This window comes from Anguilla anguilla, chromosome 3, assembly GCF_013347855.1.
Source record: "Anguilla anguilla isolate fAngAng1 chromosome 3, fAngAng1.pri, whole genome shotgun sequence".
Lineage (NCBI taxonomy): Eukaryota > Metazoa > Chordata > Actinopteri > Anguilliformes > Anguillidae > Anguilla > Anguilla anguilla.
In genome coordinates this window covers 3,751,681-3,775,228 of record NC_049203.1, presented here as the reverse complement: position 1 = coordinate 3,775,228, position 23,548 = coordinate 3,751,681, and the positions used below count along the sequence as shown (strand labels likewise).

The 23,548-nt window shown below is 47.4% G+C and overlaps 1 protein-coding gene across 3 annotated transcripts in view; it reads left to right on the top strand.

Annotated features, from left to right (window-relative positions):
* Positions 1–23,548, top strand: part of LOC118224113 (calcium/calmodulin-dependent protein kinase type II subunit alpha) — a 64,255-nt gene that overhangs the window by 26,835 nt on the left and 13,872 nt on the right. For all 3 annotated transcript variants that reach the window (XM_035411304.1, XM_035411305.1, XM_035411306.1), the window contains 8 exons: positions 7,956–8,010; positions 11,497–11,562; positions 13,300–13,372; positions 15,109–15,211; positions 19,696–19,779; positions 22,031–22,125; positions 22,401–22,523; positions 22,646–22,729. In XM_035411304.1, the coding sequence (XP_035267195.1) occupies positions 7,956–8,010; positions 11,497–11,562; positions 13,300–13,372; positions 15,109–15,211; positions 19,696–19,779; positions 22,031–22,125; positions 22,401–22,523; positions 22,646–22,729 (683 nt within the window). The remainder of the gene's footprint in view (positions 1–7,955; positions 8,011–11,496; positions 11,563–13,299; positions 13,373–15,108; positions 15,212–19,695; positions 19,780–22,030; positions 22,126–22,400; positions 22,524–22,645; positions 22,730–23,548) is intronic.

Genomic DNA, 23,548 nt, shown 5'->3' with positions numbered 1-23,548 from the left:
CACACACACACACCTGCTACAAGGCAAAGCAGACTGACTATGACTAATGTCAGCTGTCATAACAGTTGCTGACTATACAGTTTCTCTGCATAAGCGTAAGTCTGATAGATCCCAGTAATGCAATATCGGTGCAGTAAAATGTTCTGTGCTAAATCAAGTCATACAGAGTACACGTGGTCCCTATTGGCAGTGACGGATTAATCAATTTTGGGGCCCCAACCAAGGCTCAGTTCTGGGGTCCCCCAAAACTCCTCCTGACAGTTTGCTGACAAAGCTGTCTGCTTTAAAAGCTACTGTGCATAAGAAGTGAAATTCTGCCATCTTCTCAAAATGTGTAATTTGTGGAGTTATTTTTCAATGATGTATTTACCAATATTCTAAGTTCACAGGCTACCGCTCGTAGCCAGCAGGGGACCTCCAAGTCCTAGGGGTCCCAGGCATTTCACTGCATGAAAAATTGAGTTTCTGGAAGATATCCGACCTCGTAAACTTCAGTCGGACGTGTTCAGCCGTGAGCAGTCAGTAGTTTCCCCGTGTCACACGCGTGTATTTCCAGAAGCTTCCGCGCGCTCCCGGACCCACTTCTGCGATCGGGGATTTCTGGACTCGGATGATTCCGTGATTAATTCATGGACTCCGCTAACAACACTGAAATTTTACGGCGTTGTCCCGGGACGCGGACGGCCGTGTCTGGTAATTTATGCCGAGTGTCTGGACCAGAACGGCTCCGGTGCGTTAAATTATGTAGATTTCCATCACAGGGACCGTGGTTTCCGACATTTGCGCCGCAGCACAGGGCAGGAAATGTGTCCGTTCTCAGACAAGTGTCTCCACCCAGCAGGGGCACATTTTCATGCAGTAATTGTGTGGTTTGCCTGCTGGCAAAGTCTGCCTGTGCCTATTGGACTCCTATGCACTCTGCTAGAATTAAATTAACACTGGACATTTTACTGTATTGTGTTGAAGGGTAATGGGCATGTTCAAAGCAGACGTTAACCCTAACCCTAACCCTAACCCTAACCCCAGGAAAAGTTTCTGGGTGTGTCAGATCTCCAAGTTTCATTTTCAGACTTACTGACTTTAACCAGAATATGGTCGGTTTGGTCAGGTCTCCCTTGAAAGAGAGGTTTTTTTTGTTCTCGGTGCGTATAAACAAAGGATAGAAATACTTAAAATCTTCAAGTGCTAATCGAGCATCAGAATTAATAATCTGGTGTGTTTTGTTGTCACACCTCTTAGACTCTAACTGACCCAACAGTTGATTATATTTCAAAAGTACATTCTCTCCTTCGTTGTACTTTAAGGTTTTAAAGTCTTTATTCTGCGAATGGCATTACGTTGTGCGGTTAATGTGGGGCAGGCTAAATTAAGAGTGCTGAGAGGGTCATTAGATTCGGGTCTGCTGAGAACACAGGGCCTAATGAATCTCGTAATGAATGAACACGGAAGAATTATGTCCCTGAATTTTTAATTCAGTGCTTAAAGAAAGGGAGAAATTAAAGGAAATGAGTGAAAAACGGCTGACTCAAACACTGACGCTACGTGCACGGGTCAGCACTGTCGCGGTCGCGGTTACTTTCAGTGCTAACTTAGCAGCATTTCTATTTTGAGAGGCAGCCTCTGCAGTTTGTGTTCTGAGCAGCGTGATAGCTGCTTTGAAGCACAGTTTCTGCTTTTTTTTTTGGGGATCTGTTGCTTTAATCAACGGGAACCTCAGCACCGTGCTCCTGAGAGTACTCCTCCGGCTCGTGTCTGTTTGAGCGCGACTCGTCAACTGTGATACGAAAAAAAAACAAAACAAAAAAAAACGGCAGTTGACATTATGCGCTTTGCGGTGGCAGAGTACCAGTTTTTCTGCACTCTCCAAAATTGATAGCAGAGGTTCCAGTAATGAGCTCAGATATATATATATATATATATATATATATATATATATATATCATTAATATCATTAATATCTTTACATTACATTACAGGCATTTAGCAGACGCTCTTATCCAGAGCGACTTACACAACTTTTACATAGCATTTTACATTGTATCCATTTATACAGCTGGATATATACTGAAGCAATTCCGGTTAAGTACCTTGCTCAAGGGTACAACGGCAGTGTCCTTACCCGGGAACCGAACCTGCGACCTTTCGGTTACAAGCCCAGTTCCTTACCCACTGTGCTACACTCCGTCACTTTAATATCTTCTCTCCGAATTGGGGGGAAACAGAGGGAGGAAGCAGAGCGAAAGAATACTCCCGTCAGAAGAATGGCATGTAGGTGAATGACGAGACCAGATGGGCTGAATGGGCTGGATGTTCTCGTCCCTGTGAATTCTCGTGAATCAGCCTCTTGTTTCCTCCCCAGCTCAGCCCGACGTCTTGAAAATGGGATGCCGGGTGTCCCGCTGTTTCGGCAGTGCTGTTAATTAAACAATTTGCATACTTAGTGGATTCATGTAAATGATGAGGAAATGCGCTGGAAAAATCGTTCTCTTGTAATCGGTCAAAATTTTGCCATTCGTTCTCGCTGAGTTCGGCTGCATGAAGTGAGGCTTTTAGAGCTTTACGAGAATGGCTTCCACTGCTGAGAACAATTTTTTAAAAACAGTTTTTCAGTGGCTATAGACGAGAGATACGCTCTTTTTCCACGACATTATTTCCAATTCTTGCACCGTATTTAATTTGATGGAGATGAGAACCAGATGCAGCTCTAAATAAAGTAAGAACGAACACACAGACACTCACACACAAGCATGCAAACACACACCTGCGCGCACACATGTACATACACACACACGCACACACACACACACACACCTGCAACAAGGCAAAGCAAACTGACTAATATCAGTTGCCATAACGATCTTCATGCACAAGCAATCCTCAGTGTTGCAGCAAATGTAATGGCAATTTGAATATTTGCTGTATGCTGTAATTTTATGCAAACAACCATGCAATGAAATGAAATTCTTTGCGAGTGTAACAGCTTTGACTGGCACAGTTACATAATGCCAACTCCGAATCTCCTTATTTGTATTATTTACCATAACTGGAGGGAGACAATTACAGATTGCTGGAAAGAAGTTGTTTACTTTGGAGACTTTGGGAAATTGATGTTACTCAACGTCTGAATTTAAAATGCAACAAACAGTGCAATTTTCTCTGCACTGCAGCACGGTTGCGACAATTATAGTTTATTGTTTGTTTGCCTTGCAGTGTTTAAAGGAGTAAGGTTTGACTGTAGTTAGGTTGAACTAAATTCGGCATTTTTTTTTAAAACTCACGTAATGAAAGTTAGTTTTCTAGCGGGAAAAGAAAATGGTGGTTAAAGTCTTAAAAGGCAGCAGTGGGCTTTTGTTCCCATTGGTGAGGGATTCTTTTCTAACTCACTTTGCTCAATTTGCCTTTCTGTTTTCTCAGTTCTCGGTTCCGCGTCGGTTCCGCGTCGGTTCCGCGTCGGTTCCGCGTCGGTTCCGCGTCGGTTCCGCGTCGGTTCCGCGTCGGTTCCACGTCGGTTCCGCGTCTGAGGTCTGATGCCTTAACAAGGCCGCCGTGAGCAGCTCTGATGGCCCGACATGCGAACGCATCGCACGTTACGCACCGATGACTGGCTCTGCACTGCAGCTCCAGTCAGCTGTGAAAGACCCTCTAATTGGATTACACTACGTACATGCCAGTTCTCATTCGGAGGGAGGGAAAAAGCCAACACTGTCTCTCTCTCTCTCTCTCTCTCTCTCTCACTCTCTCACTCTCGCTCAAACTCTCACTCTTGTCTCAGTCTCAGTCAAACTCTCAAACTCTCACTCTAACTATTGCTCTCTCTCTCTGTCTCTGTCTCTTTCTCTCATGCTCTCTCTTTCTCTTTCACTCTCACTTTGACTCAAACTATCACTCTCTCTCTAACTCATACTCCCTCACTTTCACTCTCACTCAAACTCCCTCTCTCTCTCTCTCTCTCTCTGTCTTTCTCTCTTTCCGGAGTAGCACAGGGATTCAGGGGTTAACAGTTGAGAGGCCGACTGAAGAACCATATTTCCAGCCACAGCAGAAATATAAGCGTATAAACACACCGCCAACAGCCAATCACACCCTAACGGCAGTTTCCTTTCCTCAAAGGGAATATCACAATTAGGCCTTCCAGTTGGAGTCGACCAGAATCGAGGGTTTATGAGGAATTACACACATTAATAAGTCATAACAGAAAGTACAGGCATTACTGAGCCGCGAGTCTGGCGAGGAAGGAGTTCAGTGCGGTGGTTAGTAAGAAACTAAGTCTCCAGCGGAAACTGTAAATGGCTGAGATGAAATATGCATCAGAACGACTGGCCCAAGGGAGAGAGGCAGAGAGAGAGAGAGGGTGAGGTGTTTGTCCAATTTCATAACTTTGCCGCTTTTCTCTAGAGATAGCGGATTGGAATTATAGACATTATGTGCTCTGGAACTGTGGGACCAGGGTTCTAGAACCATGTGACAGGGCTCTGAGAAGAAGCTGGGTTGTAAGAGCTCTGATCCAGCTGCGGATTCTGCAGATTTGGGTTTTTTTCTTTCGTCTGTCCTGTGCCAGGTTCAGCATCGGGCGGGGTCACACCTGTGTTATCACCTCTCTCAGCCCGGCCGAAAATACCCACAGGCCTCTGCAGCGACTCGTAATGGACACTGTGATCGCGAAGAAGGAAGAGAACAAGCTTGTCTGTCCGCACCGGCGGTGTTCATGAAATTTCCGTTAGCCCTACTGTCGGTTGATGAATCAAAAAGAACTGATGAATTCAAAGCTGTCTGCACCTCTGGCGTTGAAGTGCCCACTCGTCCCCACTGAACAGGATCAGACGCGTCCCCTTCAGTGTCCTGCTCAAGGAGAAACGATCCCCTGTTGTGGAGGGACTTACCTAACGGGGGTGGATTGAATCCGTTGCGGCATTTATTGATGTCTCAAAGTACCCCCCCCAGGGAACTGCAGTCTGCAGCAGTGAGTTAACGCTGCAATGAGACCTGGGGGCGGGGGGGGGGGGGGGGGGGGGGTGGTGGGGTGGGGGGTGGATTAGGGCGGATTAGGGCAGGGACATGTCACGGACATCCTCCGCTTTTGGGGAAAGAGCATCAGATAGCGATCCTTTCCTTCCTTTTGAGTTAGCGCCAAGCCAAAGCTGTCAGGGTTTCAGTCTGTGGGGGAAGTGGGAGATTGCCAGTGACCTTGGCTAATCGTCCTGTGTGGGGGTGTGGGGGTGTGGGGAAGGAGACTGAACCGGGCCTCAGGTTAAACTTCCGAGGCTCAGTGAGAATTCAGATGGGGAGCTTAGTGGGGGAATTTGAGCTTAATGTGAGATTTGGAGCTCGGTGTGAAATTTGGAGCTCAGTTTGTTACACTGGGAGCTCAGTGTGTAGTTGTGATTTGGAGCTCAGTGTGTGACTGGAAACAGGCAGACTTGCTTTCTTTCTTATAACAGAAGGAGAGCCAACAGGCCCCCCTCCTTTTATATTTTTTCCCCACTTTATGCAGACGGGGAACAGCAGAGAGGGTTACAGATAGAGATGGGACCATAGCACCACGGGTGGGATTCGAACCCGCAGCCACTCATGGGATGTGTATAGCGCTTCAGAGTCCACTGCCCTTCAGACCGCGCCACACGTTCTCCCCCTGGGGCAGATCAGATCCCTGCTTACAAACCTCTGTATCAGTAGGGGTTTTTTGTTGTTACTCTAGCCATCCATCAAACAAATATTATTTCTGTTAGCCCTTCATCACAAAACCTCTGTGCTTGCCTTTGCTGAGAGCACCCAGACAACAGAGAGTGGAGTGTTATTTAAAATGACTGATGGAGAAGCCAGACATTGTAACGGTAAGAGGCATAATATGGTATGGCAAACTGAGAAAAACCGAAAAAAATTTAAAATCAAACTAGCCGGCGAAAGATCTTCTGCATGTGAATTTTTAGCGACAGTAAAGAAAAAAAACTCTTGAGAAGATCAGTAGAACATAGGGAAATACAAGAAAAGCACAGCTATAAGCTCAGTCAAACCACGATCTTCTTGGTAATACTCTATAACCAAACATCATATGTTTTTGAAAATAGATCATATGTGAGGTCATACTGTACAGAGGGATTGAGAATTTTCTGTCAACCCCCCGGGAGGCGACACCTTGCCCTGGAAAATGTCCTTGGTTTTTTCGCTTTTCCAATTCCAGCCCTGGCGTCCGGCCCTCATCTCGAGAGACTCCCGATTCTAGAAGCTTCCGGACGATAAAATCCCTCTCCTCTCCCCAGTGGGCTCGGGAGAATCTTCCGGTGTTCAGAAACGGGCGCTCAGCTTTTTATTCTTTATTTATTATTTTTATTCATGAAGTCTCCGTGGGCGTGAATGAGATATTTTATCTTCTCGGCCCACCTTTTTCTCTCCCCCCCCCCCCCCAGCTTTCCAGCACATGTTTTCACATCAGTCTTTGTGAATAATGTTCCCCCTTTTCTCTCTCTCTCTCCCTCTCTCGCTACGTTCACGTATGTATAAACGCCCCCAAAACCAAAGGGGAGGTTTTCAGACTATCACTCACTGTAGATCTGTCATGTGTAAAAAAAAAAAAAGCCATTACCAGACGGCTCTCTCTTCTTCGCATTGATTGGGCTGGGAGTAGCACTGGAATAACAGCCCTGTTATCGAGCCCGCTGCTGAAAGGTTATGTGGAGATCGAGCCGAGGCCGTCCTGCATCCCCCCCCCCCCCGCCCACACAGACCTATCCGTGGTGCCGCACATACTTTGCTGCAGATTAGATTTTACACGCAATACATTTTTACGTCCTGTTATTTGTTTTTTTATGGAAGCAATCTGTATTGACTACCCTGTGCAAAGGTACTAGAGCGGTACCCCCATCCCCCCCCCCCTGCCCCCCCCTCCCCCTGCCGTCGAACCAGCAACCTGGTTACAGAGCTCCAAGCCCTGGGCTGTCGCTGATTTGTGTGAATTGTGGTCTTTTTGACTTTGTGTTTATGAAGATGCGCCCAGGTACGTGAGGGGTGGAGGTGTTCCTGAGCCCGTTTTTAGGAGCCATGAACGCTGGAATTTAATTTTTATAAAGCCCGTGCAAACTGCAGTATTTGGGATTATGTAATGCAGAATCGTTGGTGCTTGGAGGAGAAGGAAAGAAAAGGAGTTCCTCCTGCTTTCTGCAGCTTCTGCACGAACACACACCTACGTGTGTGTGCTTTAATGAGACACGCACACACACCTGCACATACACATGAGGACACACGCACACCCACACACACACACACCCACACACAGGCCCACACACCCCCACCCACACACACACTCACACCTACACACGGACCCACACACCATCTCACACACACACACACACACATCCACACATCCACCCACACACCCCCACACACACACACCTGCACATACACATGAGGACACACGCACACCCACACACACGCACACCCACACACAGGCCCACACACACACACTCACACACACTCACACCTACACACGCGCCCACACACCGTCTCTCACACACACACACACACAGAATCACAATGCAAAAACGATGTATTTTCCTGTCTCCATGCGCTGAGTGATATCATCCTTTGTAATAGCAGCGAAAGCATCATTCGTCTCCATCCGCACCCCGTGCTTCACTGCTCCCAGGAGACTCGGTGGTGAGATCACAGTAAGAACCACGCACCCTTCACTCGGGCTAATTAAACCAGCGATTGCTCAGGTAACAGCAGCAGTTTGTGTCACAGCTGAAATGGCCTGGTTACCGTGTTGGGCAGAGAGGCCCTGTGTGACTGAATCCTGGCAGGTTTTTCTGCAGTGCAGGCTGAGTCCTGCGTTTGCTCACAATCGATTTATCCACTCAGAATCCACACGGAAAAAGCAGACTGTCTTGACATTTTTTTTACATGCCCCTCTCTCTCTCTCTCTCTCTCTCTCTCTCGCTCTCGCTGTCTCTCAATTCCAGTGCGACTCCATGACAGCATCTCAGAGGAAGGACACCACTACCTTATCTTTGACCTGTGAGTCTGCCTCTTCCCTTCCTGGACTGTCTTTTTTTATTAACAGATTTTAAAAAATGTATTTAATGTAAAAGTAATTGAACTCTTTCAGTGAATCCCAAAAGGACAGCTCAGTTGCGTGCTAAACACTTCTACTCAGGGCTGGTTCTAGGCAAGGGCAGCGTAGGCAGTCCCAAGGGCAGCATCCATCTGTGGGGGGCACTAACTGTCTGGGGGGGGGGGAGGCAAACGAAGGGGGGAAAAAAATCCAAGCATTTCTTTGGAGACAGTTGGTGAAACCATGCCCCCTCCTCCCTTGCTTGGTCGTTACTCCCACTCCCTCCTTAACTCACACCCCCCCACCACCACCCACTCCACAGGTTGGGCATTACAGTCCAGCACTACCCCCCTCCCTCCCCAACCCGATGTGTGATCTCTGTCTCCCCCGACCCTCCCCGCTCACCTATAGGACTGGAACGAAGACTTTGGCCATCCCTGACTCCGCCTCCCATTGGACCCTGAGATTCCCACTGTCTGTGACCAGCACTGCCTTTTCAGTCAAAATAACACAGTCCAGCAGCAGACATCATGGATCACTGGTCACAACCTCCCCCCGCCCCCACCAAGTCGAGGTGGCCGGTGCGATAAAATTGACATGTTCCTTAGCGCTCGAAGGGGGATCTCCCCTGCCCGTAAGGGGGGGGTGGGGGAGGGGGAGACCCTCGCTGCTTCTTAGGGCAGCGTCTGAACATTCCCAGAAGGCATTTCTGCCCCAGCTCTTATCTCGTCAGCGCCGCGACTGTCACCCAGGACTCCGCCGACAGCTTCTGAGCTGTAATTACGCTGTGAAAAAAGGAAGAGAGGAAGAAAAAAAAAAAGAAAAAAAAAAGCAACCAGGCAAAACAAACGGCAGATGGCCCGCCATCGGCCGACTGGAGTAACGCGTTTTCGTCGACGCCTGGCGTCTGTCGGCACCGCGGGTCTCGCACCGCGCGCTCTGATTCGACGCACGCTGTTGAAAGTGACAGCACCCGTTTTGTGTCCTTTTAAAAAAAAATTATTTTAGTCAGTTTACACCCCCCCTGCACTTTTAAAATGACAGTAATGTAAAGTCAGATGTGCCGGATTCAGTTCACCAGCTCACTCTGCTAACTCAGAATTCTATTGTGGTTTTAAACCAGTTTAAAATCATCACACTGTACTACAGTTCAGAAATCCCTCAGCAATGTGTTTTACGTGCACAGAAAATGCATTCAGCAGTTCCAACAATGATTCTGTGATGGTGATGTCACCCTATCAATAATGCTGCGCATTTGCATGCGTGTATGCATGTGTGTGTGAGTGTGTGTGTGTGTGTGTGTGTGGGTTTCAGTGCTGTACTGTACATACGTTTCTCTGTGTGTGTGATTCACCAGAGGGGTGAAGCAGGGACTGATTTATCACCCATGCTGGGGCTTGTAGTGGTGGTGACTCATTTGCAGCAGTTCATTATTTCCAACAAATCTTTAGGTAGAACAAAAACGAACCGCATCTCCTCCTTGTAATGATTCATTATCCTCTATTCCATTTTGCAATCCGTTCCTAATAAACGAATCTATGTATACAAAACCAAAGATGAACTGGAAATACTGGACTAAGCCGGCCAAACGATCCAGTGAACAAATCTTAATCGTGAACTGAATCAAAGGATTTGAGCCACGGAGAGGAAGTGAGATGCTCACCAGGTGTTCAAACCCATCCCCCTTCTTATTCGTTCACTCAACCCACCTCCCCCCTCCCGCCCCCCCCCCCCCCCCGCCAATCCAACTCCCCCCACCCCCGTTCCCGCCGCTCCCCTACCGCCCAAAGGTTCGACATGCCCGTGTGACTCACACCGGCGCCTGACCAATCAAGTGATTCATCCTGTTTGAAATGCTGAAATGTGTGCGGTGACAAGGAGTGGCTCTTGTTTCTGCGACGAGGACCACTTCAAAGCGTCTCTCGTTCACTTCATGGAGGGGGGGGGGGGGTAAATTTGAATAATATGGACACTGAGGGCACAGAGGAAGAGGCGCAGAGGGACGGTTTAAATTTCACTCCGGCCCTGGAGTGGTAAAACATTACGCTTCGCCTGTATGAAAGACCGAGCGAGCGACGAAGAGCGTTTCATATTTTGAAAAAAAAAGAAGGAAAAAAAAGGAGGGTTATGCAAATGTATTTACTTTGAAAGTAAAGATGAATCGGATTTCCATAATTCCCTTTCTTCTTCTCCCGCCAGCCTCCTCCCATCCCCACACCTCCCGCCCGCCCCCCCCCCCTCGAAAATGACATTTACATAAAGAAAAATGGAGCCTGACGCTGGCGGAGAAAAAATCGTTTTTTAACCGCGCTGCCGGGGCCGCGTGGGGGATCTGTCGTCCTCCGAGCGGCGGGCGGCCTCGCCGTGAAAGAAATGGCGGGAAAAACCCGCTCTGTCTCACCGGCGGGCAGAACGAGGAGGCTTCGCGTTTCCCAGGGGGCTTTGCGTCCTGGCAGACCCTGCGAACGCAACCCGAATGCGCGCCCTTAGTTTATGGCTGCCGTGCGAACTCGACTTTGTGCTCGCGGCTGTGGATGACTGATACTTCATGAGAACTGTACCCTCTCAGGCCCGTGTTCGGCAGTGTTCTGCAACGACCTTCAGCGTGCGCTTCCTATTGTGTGTCGCGAAACAAAACAAAAAAAACGTTAGTAAACCGAGATGGCAGGAAATGTCCCGGCTAGTCCCGGCAGTCACATGGTTCAATGCCAAGCAGGGCCCACACTTAAGAACAGGAACCAACTGGTTTCCCATAATGGCCCTGCTATGTTGTTCTTAGCTGTGTGCTGTGTGATGTGTGATGTGTGATGCCCCCCCCCCCCCCCCCGCTCACCCTCCCTGGTGGACCAGCTTCCATTTTGGGCTCAGTCAATCACCAGGGGTCAGAGGGGGTCACCCACAATTGCGTTTCTGCCCCGAGAGGGATGCGCTGCGGTCCATTAATGAGGGAGATGGATCGCGAGACTGTGGAGGTTACGCAAATCCAGGAGGAGGAATCCGAGAATCCGAAACGGCAATAAATGTTTGTTGTGGGGCGGGGGCGGGGGCAGGGGCGGGGGGGGGGGGGGGACGCTACTGGAGGAACAGCCTGCTTGCTCAGTCTCATGCTGTGCTCACATGGAAACACCCTCCCTCTGCTGCTTTTGTAATGAAGTTTTTAAAAATTTTAAAAAACTTCATTATTTTAAAAAACTTCATTGTGTCTTGTGAAGGACTCAGTTCGGCTAATATTAGACTAATATTAGAGTCAAGGCTTCAGATGAGCTGCTGTCCACCATAAACCACTGGCTGCGTGCTCTCCATGCTTCCCTTATGCCCATTATTAAAAGAGAAAAAAATTCAAAGAAATCAGAGAAGAAAATGGAAGCCATGTCGCTGGCATGCTCTCATGTGATTGGCTATCCCTTGATGCTCGGGCCAATCCCGCGCTGTGTCTTCCCGTTCCTCAGGGTGACGGGAGGGGAGCTCTTTGAAGATATCGTGGCCCGAGAGTATTACAGCGAGGCGGACGCCAGGTGCGTGTCTCTCTCTTCTTCCTCTTCATCATCACCCGTCTCCTCCCCCCTTCTCTCTCTCTCCTCCCTCTCTCTTTCTCTACTCTCTCTTTACTTTCTCTGCTCTCTCTCCCTCTCTCTCTCTCTCTCTCTCTACGCTCTCTCCCTATACTCTCTCTCTCTCCTCTCTCTACTGTCTCTACATCTCTTTCTCCTCTCGTGTGTGTTTGTTTGTATTTGTGTGTGTTTGTTTGTATACTGTTCTATGTGGACCCCAGGAAGAGTAGCTGTTACCATGTGTAACAGCTAATGGGGATCCTAATAAACTAAACTAAACTCTTTGCTAGCTCTCCCTCTCTTGCTCTCTGTCTCTTCTCTTGTTTCTCTCTCTATTCTCTCACTTTACTGTCTCACTCTCTCTTCCTCTCTTTCTACCTCTCTCTACTCTCTCTGCATCTTTCTCCTCTCTCTGCTCCGTTTCTCTCTCTACTCTCTCTCACTCTACTGTCCGAAAGACAGTGTCTCTCTCAACTCTATCGCTCTCTCCCTCAAGTAACTGAAATTGAACAGGTTTTATTGGCACATTATATTCGAATATACTATAGCCGAAAGCTTTACAGAAACAAACATCGAACGCCGTAATCTGCAAAACAGGACTGCAACACATCATATCCCAATATTGTGCGCATAAACACAGATGATATAGACACAAAACAGAACAAGAATAGATCACTAAAATAAAGTGTACTTGTTCCTTAGGTCATGTAAGGCCCTACACAAAAATAATGAACTCGTCTTTTGTAATAAAAAAATTGTGATATTCTTCTATCTGCCTTGTAACATATTTAGGACTGGGGTGTCCAATCTTATCTTTAAATGGCCTATGTGGGAGCAGGTTTGTGTTTTAGCCCAGTGTTATGACACCTGAGTAAACTAATTAATCAATCAAGGTCTTCAAACGAGGCCTTGATAGGTAGAGTCAGGTGTCTTGGCGCTGGGCCTGAACGGAAAAACCTACAACCACACTGGTCCTTTTTTGGACAAGATTGAACACCCCAGACATCGGAGATTTCACTTTCCCTTCCCGCCGCCGCCCCCCCCACCCCCATCGGCTGCCACAGCGCAGAGGTGAGAAGTTCAGCTATGGTCTAATTGGGGATAAAAGACTGGTTCCTGTCTGTAAGTGACACGGGGCAGAAATGAGTATTGATTGGATCCGATCGATCAGCCTCCACATGGCGGAACCGTGCAGGAGCGGGAAGCGGAAAGAAATGGAGGGGGGAAAGGGGGGGTGGTGGTGGTGGGGGGGGGGTGGAATAAGGGATCACCCCCTTCAGAACAGAAATTAGATGGCGAGGGCTCCGATTCGCTGTCCCACGGGGTTGGGGGGGACCGTCATTCTCACCGCCCCGGAGGTCACACACCGGGGGGGGGGGGGGGGGTTGGGGGGGGGGGTTAGCTAAGTTAGCTAATGAGAAGCGACACACAATATTTTGGATTCGCGGAGTGTGATTCAAAATGGACTTTAAATGCACATTCCAGAAAGGTGTTAGCATGCTAACAAGAAGTCACGCGAACATGACAGCTTCGCAGAGCATAACTCTAAATGGATTTCAAATACGCGTTCCGGAAAGGTCCGCAGGTCCCCCCTACATCGGTTATAAAGCGAAATGTGCCCCGGCTCCCGCGAAAAAGTTGCGGACCGAAGTCCGAAGTTAAATGTCCTCTGTCTTCTCGTTTCTCACTCTTGCCTGTCAGCCATTGTATCCAGCAGATCCTGGAGGCCGTCCTGCACTGTCATCAAATGGGCGTCGTCCACCGAGATCTCAAGGTAAGCCTGCCCTTAAAGAAAACGATTTATGGTTTGATTGATTTCAACAATTAAAGTACAGCCGAATTCACACATTTCCCCAAAGACGAATGGTACGGTGATTGCACATGCGTTGCTCCAACACAAATTCTTTTTCTAGTTAAAACCAATATTTCTGCCACAGCATTGATGCAAATTATACTAGAAATGATAAGATATGAAATGCACCGATATGAAGTGTTCGGAGTTAGACAGTTATTTCTTTCTCGCAAAAATATACACTGAAATTATATTGTGTGGAACTTTTAATGAGATTGAACTTTCTTCATAAATAATATAAATTGCAAATACCCCTCCACACACACACACACACACACGCGCATACATACTTGCCCGCTCACATGCCCACACACACACACATATGCACATACATGCGCACACACTCACGCACACACATGCACACACACACACACACACACTGGTAAAACCATGCACCTTGGAGTTAATCTTAATCTTCCCGAATCGAGCGTGGCTCTCTCTGAAGACTGAGCGGGGAGGTGTCCCCTGGGTCTTAAGGTCCTCAGAAGGTTAATTACATCATTTCGGGTCCCGTAAAGGACGGATCCCTCTTCCGGCACCTCCAGAAAAAACGTGTGACATACCTGAACTGTCATTACACACACCTACAAGGTGTTAATAGACCTGTCACAGCCACTGGTCCCCTTGGGTCTGTCTCTGAGGACAAAAAAAAAAAAAAAAAAGGCTATTTTTGATTTTTTGTTTTTTCTGAGCAGAGAGAGAGAGAGAAAAAGGGAGGGAGAGAACTGTGTAGAAGGACAAAACAAGCTGAGATGCGAGGCTAATGTTTCCCTGGACCCGGGGAACTGTAAGAGACTCGGAAATGCTCCTGGGTCGATTCAGAGCTTGGCACGGTGCAGGGCCCCGGGTAATTGAGAGATTGATTTGTTCTTTTTTTTGCCCGGGCAATCGATGAAGAAGAGGTTTGTCGCGTGCTACGGGGGAAAACTACCGGCGGGGAGAATTCCACCCCCCAGCGCTGCTCTCCACGCTCGTTCATTCATTAGCTCAATTTTACACCTGTCAATACCAATCACCTTCTGAGTGACATTAATCTAGAAGGACAAGAAAAACACACACACACACACAGAAACACACACGCATTTTATACTGTAATGATGTCTGTGCCACACACGCATGCGCACGCACACAGACACACGTACACACACGCATGCACATGCACACACACGCACACATACACATACACGCACACACACACAAACACACATTTTATATCATAATGATGTCTATGCCACACACCCACAAAATATATACAAGGTCTGAAACACCCTACACTGTATGAAACAGTGCAGATACCTCAGCAGTGTGTGATGGGAGGTGGATAATCGACTGTTCGCAAAGCGTTAGCAGTCAGGGAACTGAGCACGTAACATAGAGGTTGCCCGTTCAATTCCCAGGTGGGGCACAGCAATTTACTTCACACGTACTTCGCGCATCTACACTTACTTACAGCAAGCCAGTAACTTAACCTGATCTACCTCAGGTATAAAAATGTGCAGCTGTCTGTTTTTATTGCGCGTCGGCTGTGTGCAAGCGTTCTGCCGAATGCCTGCGTCGTGAGGTACTGCAATCGCCAGTGACCAGGTGCAGACTAGCCCGTCTCCGATTCCTTTTCTCTCTCTCTCTTTCTGACATTATTTCCTCACGCGTTCCAACAGCCGGAGAACCTGCTGCTGGCGTCGAAGTCCAAGGGGGCGGCGGTGAAGCTGGCAGACTTCGGCCTGGCCATCGAGGTCGAAGGGGAGCAGCAGGCCTGGTTCGGTAAGGACGCACCCCTTACCGCGCACCGGCGTTCGGGCCGGCGGCGTAGTGTGATGGGGGTAAGGAGCTGGTCTTGCAGCCTGAACGTCGCTGGTTCCATTCCCAGGTGGGACACCCTGCCGCTGCATGTTGCGTCCCTGAGCAAAGGTACTCAACCTGCACTGCTTCAGTATGCATCCAGCTGTATAAATGGATCATGCAATGTAAAAGTTGCGCAAGTCGCTCTGGAGGAGAACGTCTGCTGAATGCCTGTAATGTGACGCAATATTTGTGGTCTCAACCAATCAAGTCAGGCTCAGTTTGACTGAGGAACGTATTGTACACAATTCAAGCTGAACAGGTCTCTCATCTGTAACTAAGTACAAAAATATATTTAAATCAATAGTTCTTCACCTTGTACAGGAAACATGTTTTTTTTTAATAGGTGGCAGTGGCAGTGTAGTATAATGGGTAAGAAGCTAGTCTTGTAAGCTAAAGGTCACAGGTTTGATTAACAGGCAAGACGGTGTAGTTGTACCCTTGAGAAAGCTACTTAACCTGCATTGCTTCAGTATATATCCAGCTGTATAAATGGATGCAATGTAAATGCTGTGTGAAAAGTTGTGTTCGTTGCTCTGGGTGAGAGCATCTGCTAAATGCCTGTAATGTAATGTAAAAAAAAATTACTTTTAGTATTTTTTGCTTGAAACTGTTTCCTCTGGCGCATAAAAACTGAGAAGAGCGTGCTCAAGGGAAGAAGCGCCATTACCAATATAAAAATTGATTCTGTTTAGAGTTGTGAGTAAATGCTATAAACTATGCTCTTGTGCACAGCCTCTGAAAACATAATGCCCAAATACAAGCTGCTTCATTGAGTTACCTGAGGTGTGTTTCCTTGCTTTTGACCACAAACGCCCGAATGCCCAATATCTGCCATTGTAAACTTTTTGTTTCATGAAAAACCTTTATGGGTCTGTTGAAAACATCCACTAAGAAAAAAAAAAAAAAACCCAAAAAAGGAACCATCCCTTTAATATGTTCCTGTGTTACTGAGGCGTTTCCTTATGTGGTTTCAGATAATGAAACTATTAACCTTATAGTCACCCCCCCAAAAAAACTATGTTAACTCAGTAGAAAAGATCACCAGAGCGTGCTTTGCATTAGAGGAGTTCAATACGCATCGGCCCAAAATGTTTTTAGCTGTCAGGTCCCCATCTCCTCCCCAGTCGCCATTCTTGTCCAAACCTCGCCCCCCTGCTCGACCCCCCCCCCTCCCCTCAAATATATTCCTATCTACGTCACTGGGTGCTTTGGGCCCCACTTAATGCAATTTAGGATTAATGATGCTGTGCTGAACATTTGGCACCTTTGACAGTCCGGGACTTTTTCCCCATTAACCATCCCCAGGCATGACTTACTGCATGCCTTAACGAAGAGAATCTCATCAACGAGCCAATGAGCACCAGATCGCCTGTGTGTCGTCCGACAGAGGGAGGTGTCACACGGTGCGACTGATGATGCGATGATGACATCACACACGTTCCATCGTCCTTCTCGGCTTATTAAAAAAACATGCTGGCGTTATGTGTCGTCATGGATACTGTATCGTCGTCAGGCAACGGACGTGGCTGTTAGACTGACACTCGAAGCGATATTAAACTCAGAGCGGTTTAAATTCAGCCGTCTTCCCCGTGATTAATTAGCAGAGAGGGGTGCCGCCCTGGGTGCCCGAGCACCTGCCCCTTTTGCCTCCCCCCCCCCCCCATGCACCCGAGGTGCCCCTTTGTTGTGATTTACAACAAAAAAAAAACAACAAAAAAAAAAAAAACAGCTTTTCTGTGCTGGTGTGCCTGTCTCTCACTTTGAGGACCTGCTCATCAAAAGGTCTCTACATGACCCTGGGCAAAGACGTTCAGCCCCCTTGGAGAGCATCCAGTTTAAATCATTTATCGCGTGTTCATCTCCAGAAAGGAGAGAGAGAAGTGTTCCTCCTTTCCCTGTCCCGCATTTTGCTGTCTAATGATCTCCCCTTTGCTTAACAGAAACGCACTGGCCTCTCTTTTCCTCGAAGTTTGTGGATTTACGGAGGTTGCATATGGAGCCGTGGGCAGAAACAATAGCGAAAAAGCCTTATAAGATGACATGTTTGCAGCCGCTGTAGAAAGATAATTATCCTGTTGTGCCGCCAGGATGCGTCAGGCCTCCCAGGAGAGAAACCGCAGGAAGTGGATCTCCTTTCGTCCTCTGCACGTTAAAATGAAACATCTCTGCGAGCAGAGGCGGTGCGAAACGACTGCTCCACACACAGTATCAGTGCAATTACACGCCCACTCCTCTGGAGACCAAGTGATGTCACAATAGTGCCGGTTCCATTCCCGGTCATGTGACCCCATTGTGCACTTGTCTTTTTGGAGCTACCATACAATTCTAATTTGCATACGGTTCATATGTAGATTGGTTAAATTCAAACGGCAGCAAATGCACTTTCTGTACAGTCATCTGTCTGCACAGCGTCTAGTATGAGTGCAGCCGTTGATTGGCTGTTATTCCTGTGGTTTATCGGTCTGGAGCGTGTACCGATGCTTCAGGGATTTTTACTTGCTATTCTGGACCGGCTCGTTAGCATTTTTGCTAATGGCCTAATGTGAGCTGCGGTACTGGGCCCAGTACAGTGTTTCACTGGCCCAGAGGGAGCTGGTGTCGGCCTGGAGCCATAGGCACTCTTCGGGCCAGTCCATTAATGACTCTGCACTGCGTCAGATTGACCGAGTTTAATTATTAGCCACCACCCCTTATTTTCACGGCATATGCACACCTGTTCCCACACCTGTCTCCACCGGTCCTGCCCCGACAGGATTCCAGAATTTCCAGTCACATGCTGCGAGGACGCGATCCGATTCGCTGCAGCCACACCGTCGCTGATCACTATAGGTCAAAATCAAAATCAAAATCAAAGGGACTTTATTTTGTCCGTCTGGGGCACTTTGACCTGTTGGCAGTGCGAGATGCATAGAAACACAGGGAACATATGAAGTGCATGCGATGCACAGTACAGGATGTGTAATACCAGCATTGCGCATTGAGAAATGCAAACTAAGAAATTAAACGAAGAGAGCACAGAGTCATACGTGGACTGTGACATTGTGAAGGAATTCCACTGGAGAGAGCAAAAGTGCGTTTTTAAATCATTAATATTGTTAACGAATGATAAACGTGTTCTGTCGTTTTGCCAAAACGTGCTGTTAATATGTCATCATGCATCATACAACCCGCCACTCAGCGGACGGCAGGCCTCCCAATCCCAGTTGCGCAGGCAACCGTACGACCCACAGCTGTTAAAATCTCGCTTTACTGACATCTCAAAAGGAAATGCACAACAACAAAAAAACCACGGAGGGAATCGTCATAACTATTCCTCGACATTATGATTAATACATGAGCTCATATTTTCTCTCAGCACTTTATTTTACACGCAGAAGACCACTCAATGTGGTCATGTAGCTGTGAAGGATTAAATATGCAGCGAGCCACAGTTTATCCTCAGTAGAATCTGTCCACTTTGGAGAGGAACTCACCAGATGCACATGAAACAGACGTATTTGAATATTAATCTCTCAGCTTGCATGTAACACAGCAATAACACTCTTCTAAAGACGGCGAGTTTCTTGTCGTGATTAAATATTTAAATCATGTTCACATTAGCATGTGCAATATTGATGCCGTTCACTGGCATGTACCAATAGGACTGGAGGGGGTTGCGTGCTGCATGGTGAATGCATTTTCCCTTAGTTGCATGATAATGAGGAAATAAATCCACCCCCGCCAGTGGTAGGACCCAGTTTGCAGGAATAAACACGAGGTCAAAGTGACTGTTTCTTTCTAATAAACACCCACTCTGTTAATCTGCCTGTCATTTCAGAGGGAGAACTGTTTCAGATGCAATATCCTTCGAAAACAGTGGGCACAACCTCTTTGGAGGGATATAAAGATCAAGTTGAACGACGGCCATTTTAGTACGGTGCTGTCTCTGTTTGCAGGCGTACTCTTTCTGTGGAAATAAAGGCACACGCACAGCATTTTGCACTTTACTGCCTCATTAGTCTAAAGTAGTGTGAACCCAATGTGGGCTATTGCATTCCCTAGGTAGTAAAACCTGCTGTGTCTGTATTATGACCCAAGTCTGTCCTGATTGGCCTGTCATCTATGTGTCTACATGTGTCCCTGTCCTATTAGCTGAGTCTGTCCCGAATGGTGGGTCACCTATGTGTCTACTTGTGTCCTATTAGCTGAGTCTGTCCTGATTGGCTGGTCACTTATGTGTCTACCTGTGTCCCTGTCCTGGTAGCTGAGTCTGTCCTTATTGGTGGGTCACCTGTGTGTCTACCTGTGTCCTATTAGCTGAGTCTGTCCTGATTGGCTGGTTACCAATGTGTCCACCTGTGTCCCTGTCCTGTTAGCTGAGTCTGGTGGGTCACCTGTGTGTCCACCTCTGTCTTTGTCCGTAGGCTTTGCCGGCACACCTGGCTACCTGTCCCCGGAGGTACTCCGGAAGGATCCGTACGGGAAGGCTGTGGACCTGTGGGCATGTGGTGAGTGTGACACTGAAAAGAAATGTATTGCTTTCCTGTTTATAAATTAAAAGTATAGACAATTGTCTTAGGCTTAATGAACACTTGAAACGAACGATAAGGTGATAGACTCGAGGCTACAGCTCGAGTCTAATAGGAACCTACCTTAACAGACGTCCCTTGCGCTGCAAAGACAAACAACCCACACCTGCGAGCCTCGTTTCCTGTTGAAAAGAGGGAGAGAGACTTTGAGAAATGTAGGGTTTCGCTTCAAGGACCAAAAAAAAAAAAACGAAAACCCAGAACCGAACCAGCGCAGTAAGAAGCCTTTGAAGAGCCAATTAGCTTCTCGCTAATCAGACGAGGTTAGGACCGTGGGCGAGGTGTAGCGACAACCTCGCTCGCCCCTTACCGAAGCCGCCGTTCCCTAATTGCTCTCTCTTAATTCTGTTGGCTGTGTTAAGGTGCTGTATGCTCGGCGACAGCTCTGAGGTGTGAGGCACTCTGTTTCTTTGCCTGAAAATATGTTAACCAAATCATCGCGGTTACTTTTCCCACCAGCCAATGCGGCACCTCGCGGTAGTTCACGCACGCTGCATACAGACCGTTCTTCATTCTCTGATCTGTTCTTTTTTTCCAGCCATTAATAGAATGCCATTCTGAGAGAATGATATTACTAAATGTTATCTATTAAGTATGAAAACCACAACGTGATAATTAGCTAATTTCTCATTATCGAAATTTGAATTTGAAATAGCATGCATTTACGTTTAGGTCTGGATGCTCTTGTCCAGAACAGTTTGCTTAAGTGCATACATACGGCTTTAGGAAAAGACCGGAGCCAATGGCACGGCCATAGCAGGATAATCTTACAACAGGAAGTTAGCGTGATAGGTGCAAGAGGGTAATAGAGAGCGCAGTGTCATTAGGAAGCAAACAGTTTTGTTGGGCACATTGCTTTATACTTTGCTTTATAGGCTAGGCACGGCTAGTTAACTCGCTCAGTATAACCCGCGGTGATAAAGGAGCCTGAATTTCATTGGCATGGTCGTTATTCTGGGTGCGTAAAGGGTACCTCACTGAAAACTATTTTTTGCTGGATGTTCTACCTGAGGACACTGGAGATCACTTCCCAGTCCACAAAGGAATGGCTTAAAATTTTGTGTTTTACCGTATTTGTGAGAAGTGAGCCGTTCTCTGCCTCCCCAGTGATAACGCTATGTATTCAATTCAATTCAGTTCAGTTCAATGCAGTTCAGTTCAGTTCAGTTAAATTAAATTCAACTCATCAAAGTTCAGTGCAACTCAGACTGTCACGAAGACGCTGTTCAGAGAAAACACAACAGAAGGGAGGGTCGGGGGTGGAGAGGGGATGTGGTGGGGTGGGTTGTGGTTAGCGCTATATTGTTTGTGCACAGGGTGTCAGGCTATCAGAAAGTGCAGCGCAAGACCCACCCCCCCCCCCCCCCCCCCCCCCCGCCTCCCCCTGCAGGGGAGCAGTAACCAGAGCTGGGTTTTCACACATAAACCCTGACAGGAAACAGGTGCACGGTAAAGAGATCTGGCCAATCAAAGCAGAGGCCCAAAGAGCTTATACAGTACAGTGTCCTTAAACCACATATCTGCTGTGCAGTGCTATGGATAGAAAGCAAACAGCTTTGTACAGAATGACCCCCCCCCCCCCCCACCCACCCCCCCCCCCTCGCTAACTGACCACAGTGGGCCCCTCCTTATCCTCCCAGCAACAGAACTCATACTGCTATAAATGCACACGCATGGGTGTCTCAGGTTCAACCCTAGAGTGTGAATGTCTCATTTAAAATACACACGGTGTGAACATTCACAATATTTTATTGATTCTCTTTGGACTATTCTATTGTATCATTAAAGCAGCATCAACAATGCTGGCATGACTACTACTATTACTACTGCTGATGCTACTACTACTACTACAACTAACATTACAACTGTTGTTTTGCTACTACTACTGGTATGACTACTAATACTATTATTACTATTGCGCTGCCACTCCTGCTCTTACTACTACGACTACTGCTTCTGATACTGCTATGACTACTACTGGTTCTATTTCTGTTGACATTACTACTGTTCATAAGGCCGCTGCTACAAATGCTATGAATGACGCTAGTGTTTGTACTGCTGTTTCTGCTGCTCTGGTCATTGCGGGGATTACCAATCAAACCGCTACCACTCCAAACGGTGGCGATGCATGTAATTATGTCCCCCCCCGTGTTCCTGTTTCCTCCCCCAGGTGTAATTCTGTACATCCTGTTGGTGGGATACCCCCCGTTCTGGGACGAGGACCAGCACAGGCTATATCAGCAAATCAAGGCTGGGGCCTATGATGTAAGATATCATGTTCCAGTGAATGGCTGGAGCTGGACCTAACGATTATCCGTCAAAAATATACTATACATTCTCTGTCTCTCTTTTTCACTCTCTACCTCTCCTGTTCTCTCTCTGTCTATCTCTGTTTTGCTCTCTCTGGTTCTTTCTACCTCTCTCTTGCTCACTCTCTCATTCTCTTTCTCCCTCTGTCTTTCTGTCTCTCTTGTTCTCTCTCACTCCCTTTCCTGTTCTCTGTCTCTTGTTCTCTCTCTCTCTCTTTCCTGCTGTGTCAGTTTCCCTCCCCAGAGTGGGACACTGTTACTCCTGAGGCGAAGGACCTCATCAATAAGATGCTGACCATCAACCCAGCAAAGCGCATCACGGCCTCTGAGGCCCTCAAACACCCCTGGATTTCGGTGAGCCCCCTCCTCCCCCCCAAGCTTCCCCCGCCCCTCCCTAATCTTACTCCTCTTCACAGCTTTTCTACTTCTGATGACCTTGGGATGACCTTTTCTGACCCTGTGTCCCCCCACCACAGCACCGGTCCACAGTGGCCTCCTGCATGCACCGACAGGAGACCGTGGAGTGCCTGAAGAAGTTCAACGCCAGGAGGAAGCTGAAGGTAGAGTGGGGCGGGAACGCCACGTGGGGAACGCCGTGCATCGTGGGAAATGTGTACACAGCCAATCAGAGCTCATCATCGACAACAGGGGTGCACAACAAGGGCCGATCCATTTCAGGATTCTGTGCCAACGTCTGCTCTTAATTATTTCATAGACGATGTTGCTGTAACCCCATTTCCACAATTTGAAATGCTTCTTTAAAAGAGCTTTAAAAGTGGATTTTGTGTCATTCGCGGCTGTGATATGTCCTGCGTTGGAATTAAAAATACAGAACGGTGTTTGAAATGTAACCACGGTGATACACTCCAGAAAAAGCAGGTTCCATTCTGTCATTTATGAGATGCTGATCAAAGGTCGGAAATAACGAGGATTTTAGTCACTCGAAAAATGCATCCCAGCATGCACTGCTTGGCTACAGCTGCTGCGTTGTTATACTGACGTGTCGTTCCTTAAATTTTATTTAATTGCCTTGCATGTGTCTGCTATGCTGTCAGTATGAAAATAAGCCTTAAAACATGACCACATGTTTGAAAACAGTGGAGTTAGCATATTCTGTATGGATTTGGTGGGCGGGTGGTGGTGGTGGGGGGAGGGGGCGGGGATGAGTCTGAATGTACAAAAATTGGAATATTATCTAGAATTCATAACTGCAAGTCGGTATTTCTTGCAATAAAAAATGAGAACACAGCGACACAGTTGTCATAGTTACAGAAAAAGTGACTTAAATAAATATAGATTTTATTTTATCTTGGAATTTGGATTGTTTATGAAGACACAAATCTATTTTTTCTTCTGTGGGTGTCATCACATTTTTCCTT